This window comes from Musca autumnalis, unplaced genomic scaffold, assembly GCF_047663935.1.
Source record: "Musca autumnalis isolate F117 unplaced genomic scaffold, ASM4766393v1 scaffold_3, whole genome shotgun sequence".
NCBI classification, from domain to species: Eukaryota; Metazoa; Arthropoda; class Insecta; order Diptera; family Muscidae; genus Musca; species Musca autumnalis.
Genome location: NW_027411866.1, coordinates 252818171 through 252845449, shown reverse-complemented (window position 1 = coordinate 252845449; position 27279 = coordinate 252818171). Strand labels below are relative to the sequence as shown.

Sequence of the window (27279 nt, the reverse complement as noted above, 5' to 3'; positions counted from 1 at the left end):
TTTTACCAATGCTTTGGCATGTCATTTTCTCCAACCCTTTGCAATGACATTATCATTACGACGTGAGTTTTAACAACGTTGGTTGTGATTTCGAGTCTCCGACTACATCAAGAATATTATAAATAATTAATCTTATATATTTAGAAAAATGTGTTTAAATAAAAACACAAAATTCATCTCTTTTGGATCGATGGAATGGGTTCAAATGCTGATGAAAATATCGGATCTTTCACGACTTCCTTTGCAAAGGTTTAAATGCTGATGAAAAGATCGGATCTTTCACAACTTCCATTGCATTGGTTCAAATGCTAATTAAAAGATAGGATCTTTCACGACTTCGTTTGAACCAATGCAAAAGATGCCATGAAATCACGTCATCGCATGGAACCCCTTCCTTCAAATTTTGCTCGGTAATAATTAAAAAAATCAGAAAAGAAAACTAAAGGGGTAAAACTCAACAACAACAAATGAAAGAAACCAAAAGAAGAAAAAAATACGAAGAAAAATTAAAAAGAAATTTTCTTAATTTTTTCTTTATACCTATTTTCTTTTTCTAAAGATCTTCCATATTATTCGTCTGCGATTTTGATAGCGATTCGGTTTGAATAAAAGCTTACTTTAGATTGGTAATACGCGGAAGATGTCCTGGAATTATTCTTACGCGATAGAAAATGTTTCCAGGGGATAAATAAATAAACACAGTTGGTGGTAGAACATATACATGTGTAGATACTACTACGTACAAACATTTATTCGTTATGATAAAAATCCTATGGATTTCATGAATAACAAAAGCCCCATCACGGTTGGGGAACTTTTCTCATATGAAGTGTAGGTTCCACACTAAAGTTATAGTTCAATAAAACTAGATTCCTTTCGAATTTTAAGCGGAGAAGTTGTGTGATGTCCGATTGGATCCTGAAATGTCAAATTACCGCTAAAATTCTTAAAATATCGGAAATGATGGCCATACCAAAACATGGTCCATGTTTAGGTATATAGCTTTAGCTAGATATTTTTTGATGAAGAAGTTGTGAGACCACTGGGAACCTCGAATGTCAAGTTACAAGTAATAATAATCTACAGCACAAAAAATAATTACAAGATAATTCGGCCAGATTATAAAAGAGGGCCGAAAAAAAGAAGACAAGTGCGTCGGAGTTTTGAAAGTTTACGTAGGGAAGTAGCCTAAATAGGCGTGGCAAGTTCCGCCCATTTCTTGCATTTTAGGTATAAAGTGTCTTTGGCAATATTACTGACAACAACGCGGGGTATCGTTTTTTGAAGAAATTAACCCTCAAAAACGTTTAAAAACTCCTTTAAACTGTGATAGTATCAGATCAAAATATTCTACAAAATTATTTGTCATAAAATGTTACTATAGGTCCCCGAATACATCAAAACTCTAAATCATATCTAAACGCCAGGAATCTGCCAAAAGTAAAATCACGTTTTAGGGTTAATGTTGTGCTTTATCTTAAGTGTTGCCCCCACAAAACTTAATTCTAGATAGAAGACGTCAAAGACAAAAATATTCTCCGTCAAATTTCAATATAAGTCGCAGAATAAATGAAATATGTATTTGCAATATATATCAAGAAAACATATACATCAAAGTTGCCAAAAAAAACAACCAATTTTTTTTTAAATTTTAAAATGTTATGACAAATTATTTTGTAGAATATTTTGACGTGATACGATCACATTTTAAAGGAGTTTTTAAACTTTTTTACTGTTGTAAGTAGTTACTTGATTTACATATGCGGCTACGAGATTTTTTAAATGTTTCTGATGAATTCGCATTTAAACGAATTCATCGGTTACGTTTATTCTTGAGCTCTGGTCGTCATAAAATTTGGGAAGAGTTCTTTGTTTCAATACAAAGAACTAAGAGAACTGATGAGCCCAAGTGGCGCTGGACGAAACTTGTATTCTTTGCCTTTCCCGAAATCAAATCAATTTTAACTACATCCCACTTAAAATAAAACTTGTTGTTTTTAAAAATTTAAAAACAACAAAACCCGAGATTAAGCTGAAATTATTTTACAACAATAAAATAATACACATCTCAACAAAACTGCCAAAAGTAAATCTAAAAAAAGAGTTTTTAAACGTTTTAAAAAAAAGGGGCCAGAAAGACCCCTTTATTGACTCGCATGAGGGTTAATTTTTTTCATAAAAAGATACCCCGCATTGTTGACAGTAATATTGCCAAAGACACTTTATATTTAAAATGTAAGAATTCCAAGGAATCTGATGTCGAGTATTTCAAAACCTGTAGAAATGGGTGGAAATTGCCACGCCTATTTAGGTTACTTCCCAACGTAAACCTTTAAAACGCCGATACACGTGTTTTCTTTTTATATCCTCAGCATTTATGCTAACGAGGGAATATACACTTTCGTACGGCCAAAATGAGCCTCATCGAAATAATGGTTTTAGACCCCCAAGTATGTTTGGACGAAATATGTTTCAGACAATTTGGAGTCGATTTACCAATGTCCGTTCGTCCGTCTGTCTGTCCGTCTATCTGTCTGGCTGGCTGGTGCGCACGATAACTCACGAACGGATGAACCTATTTAATCCAAAATTTGGCCTTCGTAATATGTTGTCCAAACTTAGTTTAAGTTCGAAGATGGACCATATCGGTCCACTCCTTCCGGTACCTCCCCCACAAAAGTTCGAAAATTTTCGGAAAATTTGTGCGCAAGATAACTCTTGAAGGAAGTAATAAATTTGGTACATACTTTACACATCGTAAAATGTCTACAAGGCTTAGATGAGGTTTCAATAAGGACTTAATCGGTCCACTCCTTCGGAAAAGTTCAGTTTAGGACCTGTCCTCGAATCAATTTGATTTTTGTTGCAGCAACTTGTATTCACTGCCCCCTATACGACGGTACAAGTTTCGTCAGGGGCAAGTCCATACTTCCTGAGAAAATAGCCTGAAAGATACAAATAACCCCTATAGTCATATTCGTCTACCCACCTTAATACCCTTTTCCACCACTATCACTCATAATTCTCCCTCAATATTATGATTATCTCCTTACCTTTCCTTTCCTTTCCTTTCTTTACTCTCTAATATCAACACCTGATTTAAATTACTCTCTCATTCTCTCTCACTCACTTTCTAAAATAGACTCTCGTTTAATATAATCTCTCTTACTCCCCAATTGTCTCCCACTCACTCCCATTTTTATTGATGTAAATAATTATTAGTATAAGTCATTGTTTAAAGAGATATTTTGAAGTTCTAATTGATAATATAAGAAAATGTAATTAGCTGAAGAGTTCGAGTCGTAATCAAGATCTTGATAAGTTCATACCGTTTTTATTTTAATCCGTTGAAATTTGTATTTGAATTCTGATGTGAAATATTAAACTTAATAAATGAAATATATTTAAGTGTTTTGAAGAAGTAAAGTGTTTTATTTGAAAAGGAACAGATAAATGTTTTCTCAACCCGATAATAACATAACTGGCGCAGTCGGACTACGAACCAAACAATAAGTGGAAAATTATTAAAGCATTTTCCATAAAAAGAACAAACGCTAAAAAAAAAACCAACAAGAAAGACGCCACAGCAGGCGTAGTTTGTTAACAAACGGAAAGAAAATATCAAGCCTTTCCAAAAAAAGAATGGTTCCTTTAATAAAGTGAACACTAACAAAAATAATCTAACAACAAGATTTAAAAAAATTGTTAATAAATATTTTTACAAAATAAATATTTTACAATAAAAATTAAAGTTTCATTACAAATAAAAAATACATTACAAACACACAAAATGCAAAAACTTTAAAAAATTGCAAATTGGTTAAACTAAAGGTGTTAAAAAGAAAAAAATACTGAAATAAATAAAACATTGAATAAAAAATGAATGACTAATGGTCAACAGAATTAAACTATTAAACTGATGCGCAACTGTACCTGTGTGCCAAAATTCTTGTTTGATCAATTTTCATACCTATACCAAAACCCATCCCACCTACAAAGTAATCAAAGTAAGCTAATATTCAATAACAACAACACACAGAAAAACTCGGTAACAACAACAATACCAAACTGCAGAATTAGACGTTGCAAAATTTCACTGGTACGTGACCAAAATTTACCCATCATCAAAACAACCTTCCCACTCCACAAAAATCAACTTAAAACATCAAGTGCACCTGCATAATCGATAGTCCAACATCAATAGCCATCTTGCATAGCAACAACTCCTATTTCGATCACCACCCAAATCATCACCCACCTCACTTTTGGATACAGAAACAACACACTCATCATCATGGCCACTCTTACCGTTTTTGACTTCCTGAAGAGAATTCCTGACTTTGAGGGTAAACCTGAGGAACTCAATCTATTTATTCAGTCTGTGGAAGAGGTAAGACAATACGTCGAAGGCCCATGTATTACTCTATTTGATTTGCAAATTAGACATAAAATAGTCAACAGAGCGAACATTGCTCTCATTAATAATAATAGTCCTACAAATTGGCTAGAGGTAAAGAATGTTTTAAAGACTAATTTTACTATAACAGAGAGTATAGAGAGTTTAGTAAATAAAATAAAAACTTCTGAAATTAAAGAAAGCATTGAAGCATTTTATGAACATATATTATATTTATTGACAAAATTAAATTTAAGAGCAAGTACCGAAGAGAATAATGAGTGGTACACTTGTAATAATAACGAAAAAATGGTTCTTAAAATATTTATAAATAAGTTACCTAGTGAAGCAAAATTAATATTACATGCAAGAAACCCAAACAGTCTATCAAAAGCTAAAGAAATTTTAGTTGAGACAGAATATTTTTATAAAAAACTTAATGTCAATAAAGGAAAAAATGCTCAACCAATAAATTCGCAAAATTATGGAAGCTCCTATAGAAAAAATTATAATTCAAACCCCAATAAATATGAAAATAGATTTACCCAACAAAATAACAACCAATATCAAAATTATAATAGCAACAGTTCTTTATCACAAGCTAATTCTTTTCGAAACAATACAAATTCAGACCAAAATAGAAATCATTTCCCAAATAACTCTCGATCTCGATATTTTAAAGATAATCAAAATAGCAATCCAAATAACATACAAAATTTTAATAGCCGTATTCAGAATTCCACACAGAGTAGAAAATATCAACAATATCAGAATGCGAATAATATACCGCCATATGTTGACCATAATTACAACCAAAGAAATCCTTTTTATAACAATAATAGTCAGCTTAATAGAAACCTTAATCAAATTCCTTATGCAGATGATAGTCACGTAGCTATGGACATAGGAATTGTTAGACAGCCAAATTTTCAACCAGCAGCCGAAGATCACTTCCCTATATAACTATAAGGACTAGTACGATCCCATTAAAACTTTTAATTGACTCTGGTGCTGCAACGTCTTTAATTAGAAAGGGTTTATATCATGAATCATTTCGAACAGAGTTGAATAAACCTATTTTACTAAATACTATAAATTCAAAATCGATGTCTACCACAAAAGTTACAATTCCATTTTTCGAAGAGTTTAAGATACCTAAAGCAAAATTAGAATTATTAGAAATAGAAATATATGGACAATTTGACGGAATTATAGGTTGTAATATTTTAAAGCCTTTACACGCAAAAATCGACTTTGAAAATAATAAATTAATAACACGAAATGCTGAATTGCCCTTATTATTCGATACAGATAAAAACGAAGAATTTAATGATTCCTATTTTAATATAATAGAAATACATTTCAATAAACCAGACTTAAATTACTTGACAAATAAACTAAAGCTTGATCATTTAAATACTGAAGAAATTTCAAAATTATTAGACGTCATTAAAGAATTTAGTAAAGTATTTTATATCGAAGGTGAAAATCTATCAGCAGTAGGAAAATACAAACATAGAATTTCCACTTTGAATGACATCCCTGTATATTCAAAAACATATCGTTTTCCCGAAATTCATAAAAAAGAAGTAGAAAAGCAAGTTAATGAAATGCTTAATTCTGGTATAATTAGAAAATCTAATAGCCCATACAATGCACCAATTTGGGTAGTTCCCAAAAAAATAGACAACTCAGGTGAACAGAAATGGAGGGTAGTTGTGGATTACAGAAAACTTAATGACGTAACAATCAGTGACAAATTTCCTATGCCAAATATAGACGATTTGTTTTCCAAATTAGGTAAATGCTTATATTTTTCGACTTTGGATTTAGCCAAAGGATTTCATCAAATACCTATACATCCTGGCGATATTCACAAAACAGCATTTTCTACTCATACAGGTCATTATAAATTTACAAGAATGCCATTTGGCTTAAAAAATGCACCGGCATCTTTTCAGAGGATGATGAATGAAGTTTTACATGATCTGATAAATAATATTTGTGTTGTATACCTTGACGATATACTTGTGTTTTCCACTTCCTTACAAGAGCATATTGACTCCTTGAGGAAGATATTTAAACGCCTTTCAGAATTTAACTTAAAGGTTCAAGTGGACAAATGTAATTTTTTCAAAAGGGAATCAGAATACTTAGGACACATTATCACCCCGGATGGTATAAGGCCCAATCCAGCAAAAGTGGAGGCAATTCAAAAAGTTCCTATCCCTAAAACTATAAAAAATATTCGTTCCTTTCTAGGGTTAACAGGTTTTTACCGTAAGTTTATTAAAGACTACGGGAAAATAGCTTTACCAATGACTAAATGTTTAAAAAAGGATGCCAAAATAGATATTAAAAATCCTGAATATATAGACTCTTTTAATAAACTGAAGTCTCTTGTCTCTCAAAGTCCTGTTTTGGTATATCCTGATTGGAATAAAACGTTTACCTTAACAACTGATGCGAGCAATGCTGCTTTGGGGGCAGTATTGTCACAAAATGGTCATCCTATAGCGTATAGTTCCAGAACATTAAATAAACATGAGTGTAATTACAGTACAATAGAAAAAGAGTTACTGGCTTTAGTGTGGTCAACTTCATACTTTAGACCTTATTTATTTGGAAGAAAATTTAAAATTCAAACGGACCATAGACCTCTTATTTGGCTTAATTCGCTAAAAGAACCCAATATGAAATTACAAAGATGGAAAATTAGATTAAACGAATTTGACTTTGAAATAGAATATATTAAAGGAAAATCAAATCAAGTAGCCGACTTTCTAAGTCGCATAGAAATTAATGCATTTGAAAATGTTAATAACGTTGATGATGTGGCATCGAACATAGCAACTATACATAGCGGAATTGAGAATCTAAACGACCATATACCAATTAGTGAATTACCTGTAAATATTTTTAAAACACAGATTATTATTAAAATGGGTGATAAAAATAAATATGTAAAGGATACAATATATGGCAATAAGAAAAGGTATACCGTAACTATTAAAGGTTTTGATGAAAAGGCTATATTATTAATGTTGCGTGACATTCTACCTATAAAAGGAAAAATTGGACTATATTGTGAAGATTTTGAAATTTATAAACGTTTCCAAAAGATGGTGGTACAGTATTTTTCTAATACAGATAATATGGTAATTCTGAAATGTCCCACATTTCTTAAGGATATTTTTGAAAAGGATGTATTGTATGACATTATAGAGAAACACCATAAAGAAAGAAATCATCGGGGTATACGGGAAACTTACAGTGAGTTAAAGAATAAAGTTTATTTCCCTAACCTTCAAAGAGAAGTACACAAGTTCATAAACAATTGCATTATTTGCAATATGTGTAAATATGACAGACACCCCATAAACCCTAAATTTTGCCTTACAGAAACTCCTACATCTTCTAACGAAATTATTCATATTGATGTTTGGTTTTTAAATAAGACTTTGACCTTTTTGACTTGTATAGATAAATTAACAAAACATGTAACTATACACCATTTAAATGACAAAAACTCCCTTACAATTGTCGAAAAATTAAGAGAGCGATTTGCAGCAATAGGGAAACCAAGTAAAATTATTGCCGATAATGAATTTAATACTGCTTATATAACAGATTTCTTAAATATAGAAAATGTAGAATACCATTTTACTTCGCCAAATACACACACTGGCAATTCCGACATTGAAAGGTTTCATTTGACATTAAATGAGCATATCCGTTTATTTAAACTAGATTCGAAGGACAGCAATATGGACGATAAAGCCATGGCTTACAAGGCAGTACAAATTTATAACAATTCCAAACATTCAGCTACAGGAGAAAAACCTATCAATTTGCTGCACAATAAATGTGATAAGTCCATATGGACAATAATTCATAATAGAATAGTAAAACAGAAGATCAAAAGAACTGAAAAACTAAATAAAAATAGACAAGAGAGTCAAGAATTCCGTGATAAAGAATTGGTTAAAAATCTAGGTTTTCAAAACATTAAACAGAAACCAAAATATATAATAAAAGAAGTTAAAGAAAAAGGAGAACATAATTTTGTCGACGAAAAGGGTTGTAAAAGAGACCGAAATATTGTAAAAAGGAAATTTAAGTACCAAAATGAGATCAAAGATGTAAAGTTTGAAAGAAAATTAACAGGAAGAAATTACTCTAAAAAACAATAAATTTATTTTAAATGTACTAAATATTAATATTTAAATCTGCAAATAACTGTAATATAAACCTGTAAAATAATGAAAATATCATATATTTAAACAAAAACTATGTATTTAATCAAACATAATGTTATTAATGTAAGACTTTTTAGTTTATATGTATAAGAAACCGTATTCAGTGTACTTTGTGTTTCTGTAATTTACATTCCAGGAGGAATGCAATAACAAGGGATGGGGGAGTCACATTCGTCTACCCACCTTAATACCCTTTTCCACCACTATCACTCATAATTCTCTCTCAATATTATGATTATCTCCTTACCTTTCCTTTCCTTTCTTTACTCTCTAATATCAACACCTGATTTAAATTACTCTCTCATTCTCTCTCACTCACTTTCTAAAATAGACTCTCGTTTAATATAATCTCTCTTACTCCCCAATTGTCTCCCACTCACTCCCACTTTAGCTCCCATTTTTATTGATGTAAATAATTATTAGTTTAAGTCATTGATTAAAGAGATATTTTGAAGTTCTAATTGATAATATAAGAAAATGTAATTAGCTGAAGAGTTCGAGTCGTAATCAAGATCTTGATAAGTTCATACCGTTTTTATTTTAATCCGTTGAAATTTGTATTTGAATTCTGATGTGAAATATTAAACTTAATAAATGAAATATATTTAAGTGTTTTGAAGAAGTAAAGTGTTTTATTTGAAAAGGAACAGATAAATGTTTTCTCAACCCGATAATAACATAACTCTATGACACCGGTTGTATTGGTTGGAGCGCAAGATAACTCTCGAACGGATATGCAGATTCGATCCAAAATGTGATAAGCCATATCGGTCCCCTCCTTCAGTTATCTCCCCCACAAAAGTTCAAAACTGTTCGGAAAAATTGTGCGCACGATAACTCTTGATGGCAGTGACCGATTTGGTCCATAGTTTACACATCCTATTAAATCTACCAGGTGTAGATCAGTTTCGACTATGGACTATATTTGCTCACTTCTTCGGGTACCTCCCACACAAAATTTTGGATAAATTCACTTTAAGAACTGCTCTCGAATCACTTTGATTTTTGTTGCAGCAACGTGTATTCGTTGCCTCAATTACGATAGTAAAAGTTTTTTTAGGGGCAAGTCCATACTTCTTGAGAAAATAGCCCGAAAGTTGTTGGCTGGAGGGCTCGAACCGAATACTGTGTTACTGTGACGAGTAAAAATAGAGTATAGACGATTTATTTTTACTACTCGCGGGAGTATTCCTGCTCGAACACGCTCGAATTAAGTTCGGCCAGGCCGAATTTGTTACGCTTCTATGACGTCACAACCTTCAGAATTACGAAATTAAGGAGGTACCGTTCTACGGGGGCTATATTAACACGTGGACCTATACCGACAAATTTCAGTCAGAAAGGCTTTTACCTCTAACAAAAACTAAATATCAAATTTCAGCCATTTCGGTGGGTTGTTGTGGCCACAACCTTCAAAATACCGAAAATCGGGTGGTACCGTTCTGTGAGGGCTATATGAAGGCGTGTACCCATAGCGACAAATGTCATATGGAACGTTTAATACCTCAAATGAAGACCAAATACCAAATTTCAGCCTTTACTGTGGAATGTTGAGGCCACAACCTTCGACATACCGGAAATAGGGAGGTACCGTTATATGAGGCTATTCTAAGGCGTGGACCTGAACCGACAAATTTCGTATGGAACGTTTAATACCCCAAATGAAGACTAAATACGAAATTTTAGCAATTTAGGTGGAATATTGAGACCACAACCTTCAAAATATCGGAAAGAGGGAGGTGCCGTTCTATGGGGGCTATATTAAGGCGTGGACCTGTACCGACAAGTTTCTGGGGAAAAGTCGTTTGCCCCCAACGAAGACTAAATACCAAATTTCAGCCATTTCTGAGGAATATTAAGGCCGCAACCTGCAACACACCGAAAATCGAGAGGTACGTTCTATGGGGGATATATGAAGGCGTCGACCTATACCGACAAATTTCATATGGGGCGTTTAATACCCCGAATGAAGAGGTTGATTATTGTGGTAACAAACTTCACAATACCGAAAATCGGGAGGAACCGTTCTATGGGGGCTATATGGATCTATACCGACAAATTTCTGGGAGAAAGTTTTATACCATCAAAGAAGACTAAGTACCAAATTTCAGCCATTTCTGTGTGATAATGAGGCTAAAACCTTCAAAATAACGAAAATCGGGTGGTACCGTTCTATGGGGGCTAAACCAAAACATGGACCGATATAGCCCATTTGCAATACCAAAAATCCTAGGAGTAATAGAAACTTATACCAAATTACTAAACTCTTAATAATTGCGAGTTGTATTTTGATTTCAATAGACAGACGGACGACTTAGAATTTTACCTGATCAAGAATATAAATACTTTATAGGTTCTCCATATTATAGTGGAGGGTATAAAAAGTCGAACGAATTTTAGAATCGTAATCTAAAGGGCGCAAATCGCATTAGGGAATAAAACAAATTCCACACGGGTTTATGTTAATCCTAATTCCGTAAAAATGTGGTACTCCCAATGTACAAGTATACTTGTTATCTAATGATAATCAAAAAATCAAATGTAAGCATTCTTGACTTGAGAAAATTAGTTTCCGAACTTTTCGTTTTATTTCAAACAAATGTTATGTTTTATCTCGCCTTCAAATTAAAGGTAACATTACAAACAATTATCAAAATTATAACCCTTAACTTTTATTATTTTACAAACAATTCCCATTTTTGTCTGTTTGATATTTAAACTCCCTTCTATGGTTGCTTTAAGTGTAGCAGTGGTGCGTATACATTGCATCCACACTAATACGCCACAAAGGCCAACCATTACGAAAAACCACTTCCCCAGCATTGATATTTTACCTTTATTTTTATTATTTTCTCCCTGAGGCCACAGATGCTCTTCGGAAAAACTTGTTTATCTTTTCTCGCTCACAACCCCAACAACAATAATAATAAAATGCTATTATAAAACAAACACAAAAAATTGTCATTACAACACAGAGATACCGAGGCAAACAGGTTAGTCAGGTAACCTTGTGAAAGTGAATTGTTAAAGTTCCACTAAAACCATTTTGTTTAATGGACCAAAAACAATTGCGGGTTTGCTGGGGAAAAGGCAAAAAAATGAAAACAAAATTATCATTGGTAATGGGAGCTGCAGTTATAATGGGGTATAAATTCTAGGAAATAAATTATTTCGAAATATGGAATTTTTATGTTAAAATATTGGTAGATTTTTTTTCTAGGAATTTATGTGAGTGCGGAAAATAGTAAACAAAACATGGTAAACAAAACTATAAATTTTAAATGGAATTATTTTAAAATTTAATATTGTCAATGAAAAACAATTTATAAGTTATGGTTATGACTTGAGGAATTTATACGTTATGGTTATGACTTGAGGATTGGGGAACACAGGTTGGCTAGTTGTAATTATTTATGTGCCATATTTGTTCTTCCTATTCCCGTTTTCTGTGATTGCTTTCATATCTCACACTGATTGCTAATATTGCAATCGCACTAGTCATTTATCATATCCTGTTTTTCTTTTTTGCTCGTTTTTTTCCAGTTCACGAACAAATCCGTTTTTATGTAACCAAAAAGCAATCATTCCTTTTCATTCATTCACTCATTCATCAGTTCATTGCATTTTAGCCAATCCTTTAGCATGCTTAACACGTGTCCGAATAATGTGATAGTAATCGAGTGATGAGGAAATTTATCATTCATTACTTGTGTTTTAACATCGAGGTTTCCAATTTCAGTTCAATGCTCATCACTACCAAGGTTTTGATTACGATTTCCACAAATGAATAAAATGAATATTGCAGTCGTGCTAGTTCATATATGCTACACACAAAGCAATTCACACTTAAGCTTTAATTTTAAAGGATTTTTTGAGGGTATTTGGCAAACTTACCTGAAATCCCAGTAAGCTCCACACTTCTTTGTCGGATGAAAAGACACACGCCGTATAGTTGTGACCATTGAATTGATAAATTCTCACCGAATGTGCCAAGGCCACGGGTATCGCTGTTGTTAGGATTAGTATCCAGGCCATAATAATCGCTCTGAAATTGAAAATATATTCGGTTGGGATTTAGTGGCAAATCCTTGTTTTCATTCTATGTTGAAATATTGATTTGGTAGGTAGTTGTTTAGGAGGGGGAGATGTGGGAGAGAGGAGACGAAAAATGTCACACGGGTTTTTGCTGTCTAGAATTGTTCATTCCACTCCATTTTCTTTGTTGTGCTACAGTTGTTGCAGTATATATTTATTTATGATTGTGTTAGCTGAAATCCCTTTACTGGAAAATATTGTTTTTCTTTTTCTCAATTGTCCTTGTTGCTTGTGTTGTTGCAGCTTAGAACTTTAGAGGTGAAAATCGTTGGCTTATCTGTATCACATTGTTTTTTTGTTTTTCTTGTGAAAGTGGTTGACAAGTAATTGAGTGTGTTTGACGCTGGTGCGCTAGTGTCGCAAGTTCGACTCCAGCAGTAACTCTAAAATCGATGTTTATGGAGGATAATTTTCGATTGGGATATTCAAGTGGAAACAATTTAATGTGGGGAATTTAAATTTCCAGGAAAACACACATTCGCGGGACTACTATAATAACTACCTTGTGATAGCTGAACCTTTTATTCTCAGTTAAATTTTTCACTTACAATCCCAAGAGGCTTGACAAATGAAAAGCTTTGCAAAACCTTCATGAAAACTTGCAGAAATATGTGAATAGAGTCCTTTAAGTCTATGGGTCATTATTATATGTTTTCTTTTACTATCGGATGAATTTGAAAACGCAAAATAAACCCATTTGGAAGCATCATCAAGTAGTTCCTCTTTGAAATTTAATCATCACTTTTAACTTTAAGTTAAGCGGAACGCTAAAGTATATGTGCCCATTATAGCGGTACATCCTAATGAACATAATTGTAACAAATCATTTAACATTTTTCTAGTCAGCTTATGGATACATCATATCAAAGGCAATTTCTATACACTCAATATAATTTTCTGTGATTGGTTCGGCACCACGTTTCATGGAACTTTTTTATAGACTAAAGAAGATATCTGCTTTCGTTAAACAATGTTCTGTTCATCCTTATAGGAGTCTTTAAGGCATTTGAAGAATTTCAGGCCTGAGCATTTTCAGACACATTGGATTTATCTTTAAGTAACGTTGTTCGAAACTACTTTCGTAATCAGCGATAAAAAGAAGGTCTCAGATAACTTATGCTTATTGTTTTGTATGAGAAAATCCACTGAGTAGACCTCCTGATCTTCAATGAGAAGACCTTATGCTCGTCTATTAAAAAAAAATGTTCGACTTCTATGAGGCTGCCTATTGGTCTTCAGTTGTAAGACCTTCTGATCTTCTGGGAGAAGATCTTCTGGTCTTCTGTGAGCAGATCTTTCTGTCAGAAGACCTTCTGGTCTTCTGTGAGAAGACTTTCTGGGCTTCTCCCAGAAGACCTTCTGTAAGAAGACTTTGTGCTTCTCTATTAAAAACCCTTCTAATCTTCTATGAGAAAAGTTTTTGGTCTTGAAAAACCTTTTGGTCTTTTATGAGAAGACCTTCTGGTCTTTTATAAGAAGGCCTTCTGATCTTCTATGAAAAGACGTATCCCCTTTTATTAAAAAATCTTTTCGTCTTCTATGAGGCGGCCTACTGGACTTCTGTGAGAAGACCTTATGATCTTCTCGGAGAAGACCTTCCGGTCTTCTTTGAGAAGGGTTTTTGGTCTTCTGTGAGAAGACCTTCTGTTAAAAAAACCTTTTGGTCTTCTATGAGAAGGCCTTCTGGACTTCTGTGGGCAGACACATCTAGTCTTTAATTGAAAAACTTTCTGCTCTTCTGCAAGGAGACTTTTTGGTCTTCTATGAGAATAGTTTTTGGTTTTCTGTAAAAAAGTCTTCTCATAGAAGACTTCTCTTTTTGGTCTTCTGCCAAAAGAAATCTGTGAGAAGAATTTCTGACCTTTTATTAAAAAATCTTGGGAAGAGCTTTCGGTCTACTGATTTTCTATGAGAAGGCCTTCTGTTCTTCTATTAAAAAAATCTTTTCACCTTCTATGAGGCGGCCTACTCGTCTTCTGTGAGAAGACCTTCTGATCTTTTTTGAAAAGACCGTCTATGAGTGGAATTTCTGGCCTTCTCCTAAAAACCTTTTGGTCTTCTATGAGAAGACCTTTTGGCCTTATATGAAAAGTCGTTCAGGTCTTTTATGAGAAGACCTTCTTGTTGTCTGTGAAAAAATCTTCTGGTGTTTTATGCAGGGATGCCAACTGTTCCAATGTAAAAATCGCTACAGCCACATACGCGCCATATGTCTGTAGCGATTTTTACCTTAAAACAGTTGACATTCCTGCTTAAACTGTGGTTTTTGTACGTCAAAAATCACTACAAGTAGCGGGAAAACCACTAACATGGCACCCCTGGTTTTATGAGAAGGCTTTCCGGTCTTCTCTGAAAGGAAAAACGGGTCTTCTTTGAGAAGACATTCATGTCGTCCATGAGACGACATTGTTGTCGTCCATGAGAACACCTTCTGTTCTTTTATGAGAAGACTTTCATTCGTCTATTAGAAGAAATTCTGGTCTTCTATAAGAAGAAAATCCGGTCTTCTATCAGAAGACCATCTTGTTATACCCTCAGAATTTATGCTAACGAGGGTATATACACTTTCAAAATGTACCTGATCGAAATAATGGTTTTAGACCCCAAGTATGTTTGGACGAAATCTGTTTCGGACAATTTGAAGTCGATTTAGCAATATTCGTCCGTCTGCCTGGCTGGAGCGCACGATAACTGTCGATGGATTAACCGATTTGGTTCAAAATTTGGCTTTCGTAATATTTTGCCCACCGTGGTGCAATGGCATGCACACCCGCCTTGCACGCTGAAGGTCGTGAAGGTCGAATACACGTCGTTCGGACTCTGCGATAACCTGTAGGTCTCATTGATATGAGAGAAGTCTTCCTTTGTCCCATCTGGGATTTTTGTGGAACAAATATTTAATTTGCACAACCGAATTTAAGTTCGAAGATGGGCCATATGGGGAGGTACCCCCATAAAAGTTTAAATTTTTTTCGCAAAAATTATGCGCCCGATACTCTCGAAGAGACTAACCGATTTCGTCCAAACTTTGAACAATGTAATATTTCTACCAGGCATAGCGCAAGTTTCATTATGGTGTATATCGGTCAATTCCTTCTGGTACCACTCACACAAAATTCCAGAAAAGTGCGGTTTGAGACCTCTTCTCGAATCGTTTTGATTTTTGATGTAACAACTTGTAATCGCTGCCCCCATACGACGGTACAAGTTTTGTCAGCGGCAAGTCCATACATCCTGAGAAAAGGGCCCGAAAGGTCTAACAACCCGCTCCCCGTGGATGGAGCGCACGAACGGATAAACCGATTCGGAACAAAATATGGAAGTCAAAATATTTTGTCCAAACTTAAATCAAGTTCTTAGATGGGCCATGTGGATCCACTCCTTTTGGCACCTTCCCCACAAAAGTTCAAAATTTTCTTTAAAATGGTGCGCACGCTAATTCTCGATGATTTTTTTTTAATTTTTCTTACAACGAGGATCCTTCGGAAATTTTCACCGAAGGTACTCCTAGTGGCCCTGTTTACAGCGATATTACGTTTTTCGTGGGAAAATCTATGTTTCCTAATATAAACGTCCAAGAGGTCCAAATTATATGGTGACCTACTGTAATGACTTGACTCATTAGGGGCAAGTCCATACTTCCTGAGAAAATAGCCTGAAAGATGTAAACAAACCCCTGCGACACCGTGTGTAGTGGTTGGAGCGCAAGACAACTCTCGAACGGATCAACCGATTTGGTCCAAAAGTTGGCCTTCGGAATATTTTGTCCAAACATAGTTTAAGTTCGAACATAAGCCAACTCGGTCCATCCGTCAGGTACCTCCCCCACAAAAGTTCAAAAATGTTCGGAAAAATTGTTCGCACGATAACTCTTGAAGGGAGTGACCGATTTGGTCCATACATTACACATCCTAATATATCTACCAGATATAGATCAGGTTCGAATATGGACTATGTTTGTCAACTCCTTTAGGTATCTATCACACAAAATTACGGATAAGTTCACTTTAAGACCTGCTCTCGAATCACTTTGATTGTTTTGAAACAACTTGCTTTCGCTGCCTTAATGACGACGGTTAAAGTTTTTTCAGGGGCAAGTCCATACTTCTTGAGAAAGCAGCCCGAAAGGTGTACAAAAACACCTATGGCACCATATGTAGTAGCTAGAGAGCACCATAACTCTCGAACTAGCCGATTTGGTCCAAAATTTTGGCTTCCTGATGTTTTGTAACACTTTCAGTTCGAAGATAGGCAATACCGGTCCATGACTTCCGGTAATTCCCCCGAATATTTAAAAAATGTCACTTAAATGGCATGCACGATATCTCTTGAACAAATTTGGTCCAAACTTTGGATCTCCTAATATTTTGTCCAAATTTAGTTTAACTTCTAAAATGGATGTACGTTAGGGTACCTCCTCCACAAAAGTTCAACATTTGTGTATATGTGCAGTTTAAAGTCTGTTCGAAGATCCTGTGGAAATATATGCCGATGCTGTTCGTTTGTGTCCTGCTTAAAACGGTATTATGTTTTCCGTGGACAGGTAGTCCATGCTTCCTGGCATACTGGTCCATAAGTTATATGATGACCCACTTAAATGACTAGTGGGCACGATATCTATCGAAAAGATATGACTCCAAATAAGATCAACTTCCATAATGGACTATGTCGGTCCATTCCTTTAAGTACCTCCTCTGCAACACTTTTGAACTTTAATTCTTATCCATATTTTCGTCGGCAAGTTCAAATGTTCAAAAAAGGCCACAAAATAATGAAAAGACCATAAGAACATTCGATCTGACGTAGATGAAAGTTTCAATTCACATAGGCTGAGGGTATATCTTTGTCGGCAAAGCTGAGTGATACTTTTTTACTTGTTTTTTGGAAAGAAGACAAAACTGACTGATACTTTTTTACTTGTTTTTTTTTTTTGCTTTTATAACCCCGACGGTTTGAAAGCCTATCAAATTGATTTCAGACAAGTTGTTGTCGATTTAGCCCCATTCCGCTATCGTTGTTTGCTATACCCATACGTTTTTGATTTACTGTCTCACACAGAAGCTTCATCTTAGAGTTGTCAATCACCTGATCTTCATCTTATAGTATAACACTGTGCGACACGAAAAAAATTAACCACATTCTGACACCGCAGCGTGATAGAAGACGAAAAATAAGAAGACACGTGTCTCGTCGTTTTTCCCTGTTACTTCGAATTTCGCGGTTATGGGCCCCCAAAGACCTGAGGCCTTGATGTCAAAAAGGACCATTTTGTCAGGATCATATCTTCTAAACCGCTAAGAGTTTTGGTTTACTCGTGGAGGCAAGGTTGTAGCTCTCATCTTAAAGAATAATAATTGTGAAGACATAAAATCTATTCAACCTTATCTTCAAGGTCAAAATCGTTAATGTCAAGTTGCCGTTATAATTTTTTCTCAGATTTTGGCCTACAGATATCAAACCGATCAAAATTGAATCAAACAACCAACTACAAAAATGTACCTTCGATCATGGTAAATAACTTTCTTGAACATACGAACTCTGTAGAAACGGTTTTTAATGGTCAAAATGGCAAAACAAATGCAATTTTTATTTTCTTTTTTCGGTTTCTGCTCCATAGAAATTAAACCATTCAAAATTCAAGAAAACATTCAACCACAATAATGTAGCGAATATATCAGTATACAACTTTGTGGAACATCAGAGCCCACTACGAAGTGTTCTTAAAGGGTTCTTATGTTCAAGAAAGTTGTTTATTGAGATTTAAGGTACATTTTTGTAGTTGGTTGTTTGATTTAATTTCGATCGGTTTGATATCTGTAGGCCAAAATCTGAGAAAAAATTATAACGGAAACTTGGCCTTAACGATTTTGACCTTGAAGATAAGGTTGTATGGATTTTATGTCTTCACAATTATTATTCTTTAAGATGAGAGCGACAACTTTGCCTCCACGAGTAAACCAAAATTCTTAGCGGTTTAGAAGATATGAGCCTGACAAAATGGCCCTTTTTGACATCAAGGCCTCAGGTCTTTGGGGCCCATATCCGCGAAATTCGAAGTAACAGGGAAAAACGCCGAGACACGTGTCTTCTTATTTTTCGTCTTCTATCACTCTGCGGTGTCAGAATGTGGTTAATTTTCCATGACACAAAAAATTACACACAGTGTAACCCGATAATCAACCAACATCGTATTATACCGATTATCGTGAATATTAATCATGAGACAACATTTTTGGTCCCGATCATGGTTAAGCCCTCGAACTCCATCAGCCATAGATGTCATAAACTGATATTAAGATCCCCAAATATCTAATTTACTCCAACGGAAGAAACTTTTTTTAGGTTTAGTGGGTGCTTATGGAAGCCTTGCCCTCGGCTGACGTGGAAAGCACATTGTTAGATTTTCTCAAATACTGACACACAAGCTGTAACTAAAATGTCTTATTATGAACATAACTGTCGAAAGGGAATACCCGATTTGTTCCAAATGTGACATGCGTTGGTGCATGGTAAGGCTCAGGGGGCTTTTAATTGACTATAATGGTCTACTCCCTGGAAAGAAGTTCACAGCTCCGTGATACGGGAGTCGGTGTTGTCTCGGTCCATATATTACCTCATATTTGGAGCTATAATTATGTATTTTTAAATAGATTTTATTTTAATTTTTATGCTACAGGGAACTTTTAAATGACTTTCTTCCGACATAATCTTCAAGGATCAATTCAAATGATAAAATGTCAACAATTTGGCAATTATCTGTTCACTTCTTCTTCAACCAATACTGATTTCCCACATGAGCATCATATTAATTAACATCGTGCCCTTTTTATAAAACTTCAAAATTGCTATGGATTTCCTCTCTTTACTATACAAACCACTGACCATTATTTATTCGCCTTGAGGTACTCAATATCCCTCTTCAACGGATTTAATAAATTTATTTTATGAGAAACTAAAAAATGCATTGTCCACACAAGAAAACCCTTTGGCATTTAAACTTATCCTGCACTCCTCTCCATCCCCCATCAATTCATCTCCAATAGAAACCGCAAAAAAAGAAAACTCTCACACACACACTCATACACTTACAATGTTGCATTTCTTTCCGTTCGCAGCGACATACTCGTCACCGGATGTACCACAGCCAAAAATCGATCGAATGACATTAGCACCAGCGTGTACACACTGCAGTGACACGTCACCACAATCATGTACTGCACGAATTTACACCACAAGTTCCCAAATGGCCACTCGGGCAGGACATAGTCCGTTGCTGTAAATGGAACACAGAAGATAACGAACAGAATGTCGGATACGGCTAAATTGATGATGAGTAGATTGGTGGTAGATCTCATTTGTTGATTGGCCACAACAACTGCAATTTGAGAATTGAAAAAAGAAAGAGAGAGGGAAGAAAAAAATGGAAAAAAAGAAACAATGTAATTATTATCTTGAGAATTGTAGCATAAAAACAACAAGAAACATGCATTTAAGATAATTAAATGGTGATGGTAGTGGGTAGAGATAAAAATACGCTGAAAATTAAAATTACAGTTACGTTTCTTTTAACGGAAATATTTATTTTGACCCAGAACAAATTTCATAATGGCCAAAGATATTGTATGAATGAAAATGTTGAAGATAAAGTTGTCCTTTTCTTGTGGGTGGGTTTCTGTCTTTAATAGCTTCAACTCAAAAATTTAATTGAAGTAAATCTGTTTCTGAGTGGTTATAATTTCGTAATGCTGGAGGGTGATGTCCTGAAGTAAGTGTTTTAAACAATGATGTTTTTTTATTAACGTTATTTTTCATTTTTAAGAATTTAAAGATTAAATAATGAGGGTGTCTTGCTAAGGGTATCTCCATAGAACTCAGCACAACCTACAATTACCGCCTTAGGAGATGATTGTGTTCAGAAGAAAGTGATTTTTTAGTAAAACTAATACTAATACATGAAAGACTTGCTGCAATTCGAATAAAAGCTAAATTCTTCAACATCAGCTTTATTTGCGCTCATGCTCCCACTGAAGAAATGGACGAACAGACCAAAGATATATTTTACGAGCGCTTAGAAGAAACATATGACCGTTGCCCTGCCCATGACATTAAAATCATTCTAGGCGATTTTAATGCCAAAATTGGAAAGGAGAATATCTTTGGCCCAACAGTCGAGAAATTCAGTCTCCACAGTGAAACATCTGACAATGGTATGAGGCTGATAGACTTTGCAGCTGCAAAAAACATGGTAGTTAGCAGTACCAGATTTAATCATCTCGATATTCATAAGGGCACCTGGCTGTCTCCATATCAGAAAACAAGTAATCAAATTGATCATGTTGTGATAGATGGAAGACATTCATCGAGCGTGTTGGATGTACGATCGTTCCGAGGCGCAAACATTGATTCGGACCACTACCTTGTTGCAGCAAAGGTACGCAACCGCTTAAACGTAGCAAACAAAGTACGAACAGACACAACACGAAAATTAGACATCGGTAAGCTGCAATCACAACAGATAGCCACAGCATATTCCACTCAGCTAGCCCAATTGCTTAATCAAAGCACTCCTCATCCTGATAACATATCAGCGCAATGGCAAAGCATTGCCCACTCCATGCAAACAGCCGCAAAATCCATACTTGGATACCAGAGACCTCCACCAAGGAATCCATGGTATGATCAGGAGTGTCGTGCTGCCACCGAAGAGAAAAATGCGGCATATAGGGCTACTTTACAATCCGTAGCAACGCGTAGCGCACGAGAGAGATACAGGAAGAAAAGGAGAGAGGAGAAATGTCTTTTCCGCAGAAAAAAAGAGAGAGATGTTAAAGTGGGAGTGTGAAAAAATCGAGATGTACAGGAGCCAGAATGAAGTCCGAAAATTCTACCAAAGAGACAAGCATCAAACTGATGGCTTTGGTACAGGCAGATCCTCCTGTAGAGATCAGCAAGGTAAATTGGTAACCGATACAGATAGTGTACTCAGGATATGGAAAGAACATTTCTCAAAACTGTTGGTATCCCCAACCCCAGAAGATGGTATTGAATGTAAACCGCCCAGCCAAGAATAATAAGGCAGCAGGAGCCGATGGCTTGCCAGCCGAGCTGTTCAAAACTGGAGGCGACACGCTGATAAGGTGTATTCATCAGCTAGTTAGCACCATCTGCCAGGAAGAACGAGTACCCGACGATTGGAACCTGAGTATCCTGTGCCCCGTCCACAAGAAGGGAGATAAGACTGTATGCTCTAACTATAGGGGCACAAGTCTACTCCCTATTGACTACAAGATCGTGTCAGGGATATTGTGCGAACGACTAAAGCCTATGTTCAACGAGATAATTGGACCATACCAATGCGGCTTTAGACCTGGCAAGTCCACCATTGACCAGATATTAACCCTGCGGCAAATCCTGGAGAAGACCCAAGAGATGCAGATCGACACCTACCACCTTTTTGTCGATTATAAAGCCGCCTTCGACAGCCCGCTGCGTTCAAAGGTATTCCAAGCCATGTCTGAATTTGGTATCCCCGCAAAGGTCATCCGGCTTTGTAAAATGACTTTAACTGACACGAGGTCCTCAGTTAAAATAGGAAAGAACCTCTTCGAAGAGTTTGGTACCAATAGAGGTTTCAGACAAGGAGACAGCCTTTCGTGTGATCTCTTCAACATCCTGCTGGAAAAGGTTATACGAGAGGCAAACGTCAAAAGAAGTGGCACAATATACCGCAATAGCCACATGTTACTTGCTTATGCTGATGATATAGACATCATGGGACGATCAGTAAAAGACGTAACTGATACCTTTATGAAGGTGGAAGGAGAATCTGCTAAAGTGAGTCTGGCGGTAAACGGTGAGAAGACCAAGTTGATGGTATCGACGCGCAATGCGTCCATTGAGCTCGGACCAACTGTGGAAGTTGGTTCCTATAATTTTGAGGTAGTAAAAGACTTCGTCTACCTCGGCACCTCCGCAAACAAACCAAACGACATCAGTTGTGAAATAAAAAGAAGAATTGTATTGGCCAACAGATGCTACTTTGGCTTAAGTAAGCAGTTTAAAAACAAAGCTACATCTCGTCAAACAAAAATAACGCTCTACAAAACACTGTTACTACCCGTGCTGATGTATGGCCCCGAAGCCTAGGTACTTGCGCAAGCAGACATGGCAGTGCTTGGTGTGTTTGAGAGAAAATTTTTTCGAAAGATCTACGGACCAATCTGCGTTTACGGTGAATATCGACGTCGCATGAACCACGAGCTGTATCTGCTATACAACGACATCAATATTGTTAAACGTATCGAGATGCAGCGATTGCGTTGGCTAAGCCATATCATAAGAATGAGCGATGATGAACCCGCTAAAAAGGCGTATAAATACGGACCACTTGGCGGTGCCCGCAGAATTGGCAGGCCAAGGAATAGATGGCGCAAATAAGTGGATGATGAGATGAAAAGGCGCGGAATTTCAGAGTGCGAAGCAACAAATAGAGAGAAATGGAGATCTTTCTTAGGTCGGCCTATGGAACAAATGTTCTGTAATGGGCCAGCTAAGTAAGTAAGTAAGTAATACTAATACTAATACTAATACTAATACTAATACTAATACTAATACTAATACTAATACTAATACTAATACTAATACTAATACTAATACTAATACTAATACTAATACTAATACTAATACTAATACTAATACTAATACTAATACTAATACTAATACTAATACTAATACTAATACTAATACTAATACTAATACTAATACTAATACTAATACTAATACTAATACTAATACTAATACTAATACTAATACTAATACTAATACTAATACTAATACTAATACTAATACTAATACTAATACTAATACTAATACTAATACTAATACTAATACTAATACTAATACTAATACTAATACTAATACTAATACTAATACTAATACTAATACTAATACTAATACTAATACTAATACTAATACTAATACTAATACTAATACTAATACTAATACTAATACTAATACTAATACTAATACTAATACTAATACTAATACTAATACTAATACTAATACTAATACTAATACTAATACTAATACTAATACTAATACTAATACTAATACTAATACTAATACTAATACTAATACTAATACTAATACTAATACTAATACTAATACTAATACTAATACTAATACTAATACTAATACTAATACTAATACTAATACTAATACTAATACTAATACTAATACTAATACTAATACTAATACTAATACTAATACTAATACTAATACTAATACTAATACTAATACTAATACTAATACTAATACTAATACTAATACTAATACTAATACTAATACTAATACTAATACTAATACTAATACTAATACTAATACTAATACTAATACTAATACTAATACTAATACTAATACTAATACTAATACTAATACTAATACTAATACTAATACTAATACTAATACTAATACTAATACTAATACTAATACTAATACTAATACTAATACTAATACTAATACTAATACTAATACTAATACTAATACTAATACTAATACTAATACTAATACTAATACTAATACTAATACTAATACTAATACTAATACTAATACTAATACTAATACTAATACTAATACTAATACTAATACTAATACTAATACTAATACTAATACTAATACTAATACTAATACTAATACTAATACTAATACTAATACTAATACTAATACTAATACTAATACTAATACTAATACTAATACTAATACTAATACTAATACTAATACTAATACTAATACTAATAGTAATACTAATACTAATACTAATACTAATACTAATACTAATACTAATACTAATACTAATACTAATACTAATACTAATACTAATACTAATACTAATACTAATACTAATACTAATACTAATACTAATACTAATACTAATACTAATACTAATACTAATACTAATACTAATACTAATACTAATACTAATACTAATACTAATACTAATACTAATACTAATACTAATACTAATACTAATACTAATACTTCGAATTCGAATATGGTTTATATTGGTCCACAACTTCGGGTACCTTCCACACAAAATTCGGAAAAGTGAAGTTTAAGTGTTCCTCTCGTGACATTTTGATTTTTTTGCCAGATTGACATTGAGACCCTCTTTACGACGGTACAATTTTTCTGGGGGACAAGTCCATACTTCCTGAGACATGGGTTTAAAACCTCCAAGAAACCCTGGCGGCACCAACCAAAATGGCAAATCCGCAAGATAACTCTCGCTGGGAGTTTCTGGTTGGTCCAAACTTTGCACATGGTACTATTTCATCTAGTCATGCATCAGATTAAAATATTGACTATATTAGTCCCGTTTTTCGGGTGCCTCCCACACAAAATTTGGGAAAAGTGCACTATAACAGCTCATCTCGGATCGTTTGGAATTTTTTTCTAAAATTTATTATTGCGGGTCCGGTTACGACCGCACAATGTTTTTCGGAGATAATGTCCAAAATCTCAAAAAAAAAAGCCTACCAGCACCAAATAAACTGTGTAGTATATAAAATAACCCTCGAAGGGAGAAGCGGATTTAGTCGAAACGATGTACATCGTATTATTTCTTACAACTTCGAATTATATCCAAATATCGACTACATCGGACCCCTCTTTCGGGTACTTCCCACACAATGTTTAGAAAGATTGCAGGTTAAGGACTCGTCTGGGATTGTTTTTAACATTTTTGGGAACATGTTTTTTATGGCGCAATTGACCCAAAAACTCAGAAAACCCTTATTGACATCAGCAGAAGTGTTTTTGCTTCTTTTATTTAGGTCCGAGGCTGAGGGTATATCTCAGTCGGCACAGCTGACTGATACTTTCTTACTTGTTTTTTTTTTTGAATTTTGCTAGTCAATGTGCGGGACCCATTCATAACCTAACTCAATTCATATCTGATATTATTATCTTGGCCAAAGGAAGAGATAATTGATATTGTTAAAAATCCGTTCAGTTTTCAAAATATTGGGTTTAAGATGTTGGTTATTATGTCAGATGCCTTTACCGATTTTCTACTGCTACAATTCTCTAAGGATTGCGAGCAACATCTAAAGCAGCCGTTTTTCTATGAAATTTGCCAATTTGTGTTAAAATTAAATTAAATTTTCTATTCTTTCGTTCTCATATGACAAAAACGTATTCATATTTAAAGAGAATATTTGCTTCTAGGCGAATGACATCTCGTGTACTTGTTCTACTGCCCAACTCAGGACAATTTCGTTTATTGTCACATAAAGCCGTATTTAGTCGAAATACATATGCACGTTTGAGTATGCCTCTTATTTGTCTAAAGGTGATGCCTTTTCACATGAAGTGGCTAAAGTATCCAAGAATAGATAAAACACGAAAGAAATTCTGAAGAAAAAATTGTCAAAATCCACTTTGTGTACGTCGCACAGTGTCACGACCGTGGCCAAAAATGGTAAAAACTAAATACTTCGTTGAACAAATTTATTGATGGGGAGTGATAGAAAACATATTAATGAAGAAGAATCTGAATTTTGGTACTGATACGTGAAGTAGTTTTTGCTATATGAAGATTTAAATCCGACAATTTTAGTTAATACGTATTTTTGTGTGTTTTTTTCTAAAATTAATAAATTATATTATGCGTTAATATTTAAAATTTAAAAGTAACGGTCGCTGCCAACATGGTTCCTAAGTTCTCTTGGGATGTAATAAACTTGGCTACACCTTTGTTTGCATGTAAATATTAATCATATGGTGTTTACATTTACCCAAACATGTATTACTAAGTTTATTAATTTTCTGAAGTAAATTTTAAATTGAGTGGAGTGGGAAAAAATTGTATAAAAGTGTATATCGATATTTTTGGCTGTATGAGTAGTAAAAAGTGAGTACTTCAAATATATAAAGGTCCCAGCTGCAGAGGTTTGCAGACGAATGCGTCACTTCTCTTTTTCAGCGACCACCTCACTGAGAGGATACCCCCTTTTTTAACAAATCGTTTTGCGGTGTTGGCTATAGCCCGAAAACGAATGAACCGATCATCATATATTTTTGTGGGCTTATTAAGTACCTAATAGTCTTGCTTTAAAACGAGAGAATTTTTAAAAATATAAATTTTTAAAATAATTGTGAACAGCGAAAATCAAAATTCGATTTTTTACAAAAAATTGACCGTTTTTTCACCACTAATCGGCCAAAAAATTTTTTAAAGGAAATTTCTCATATATAAAGACAAGAGTTTGATATATTCAATATGCTCACAAACAATATGAAGACTAAACACCAAATTTTAGTCATATCGGGTGGATATTGAGGCCACAACACTCAAAACACCGAATATGAGGAGGCACGGTTCTATGGGGGCTATAGAAAGACGAGGACCTATACCGACATATTTCTGTTGGAAGGTTATAAGTCCCCTAACGGAGACTTAATACCAATTTTCAGCCATTTCGGTGTGATAATCAGGCTAAAACCTCCAAAATACCGAAAATCGGGAGGTAC

The 27279-nt window shown here is 34.5% G+C and overlaps 1 protein-coding gene across 3 annotated transcripts in view; it reads right to left on the bottom strand.

Annotated features, from left to right (window-relative positions):
- Window positions 1–27279, bottom strand: part of AstA-R1 (allatostatin A receptor 1) — a 397360-nt gene that overhangs the window by 84564 nt on the left and 285517 nt on the right. For all 3 annotated transcript variants that reach the window (XM_073977861.1, XM_073977862.1, XM_073977863.1), the window contains exons 3-4: window positions 19840–20125; window positions 12550–12700 (exon numbers count right to left, since the gene is read on the bottom strand). In XM_073977861.1, the coding sequence (XP_073833962.1) occupies window positions 12550–12700; window positions 19840–20125 (437 nt within the window). The remainder of the gene's footprint in view (window positions 1–12549; window positions 12701–19839; window positions 20126–27279) is intronic.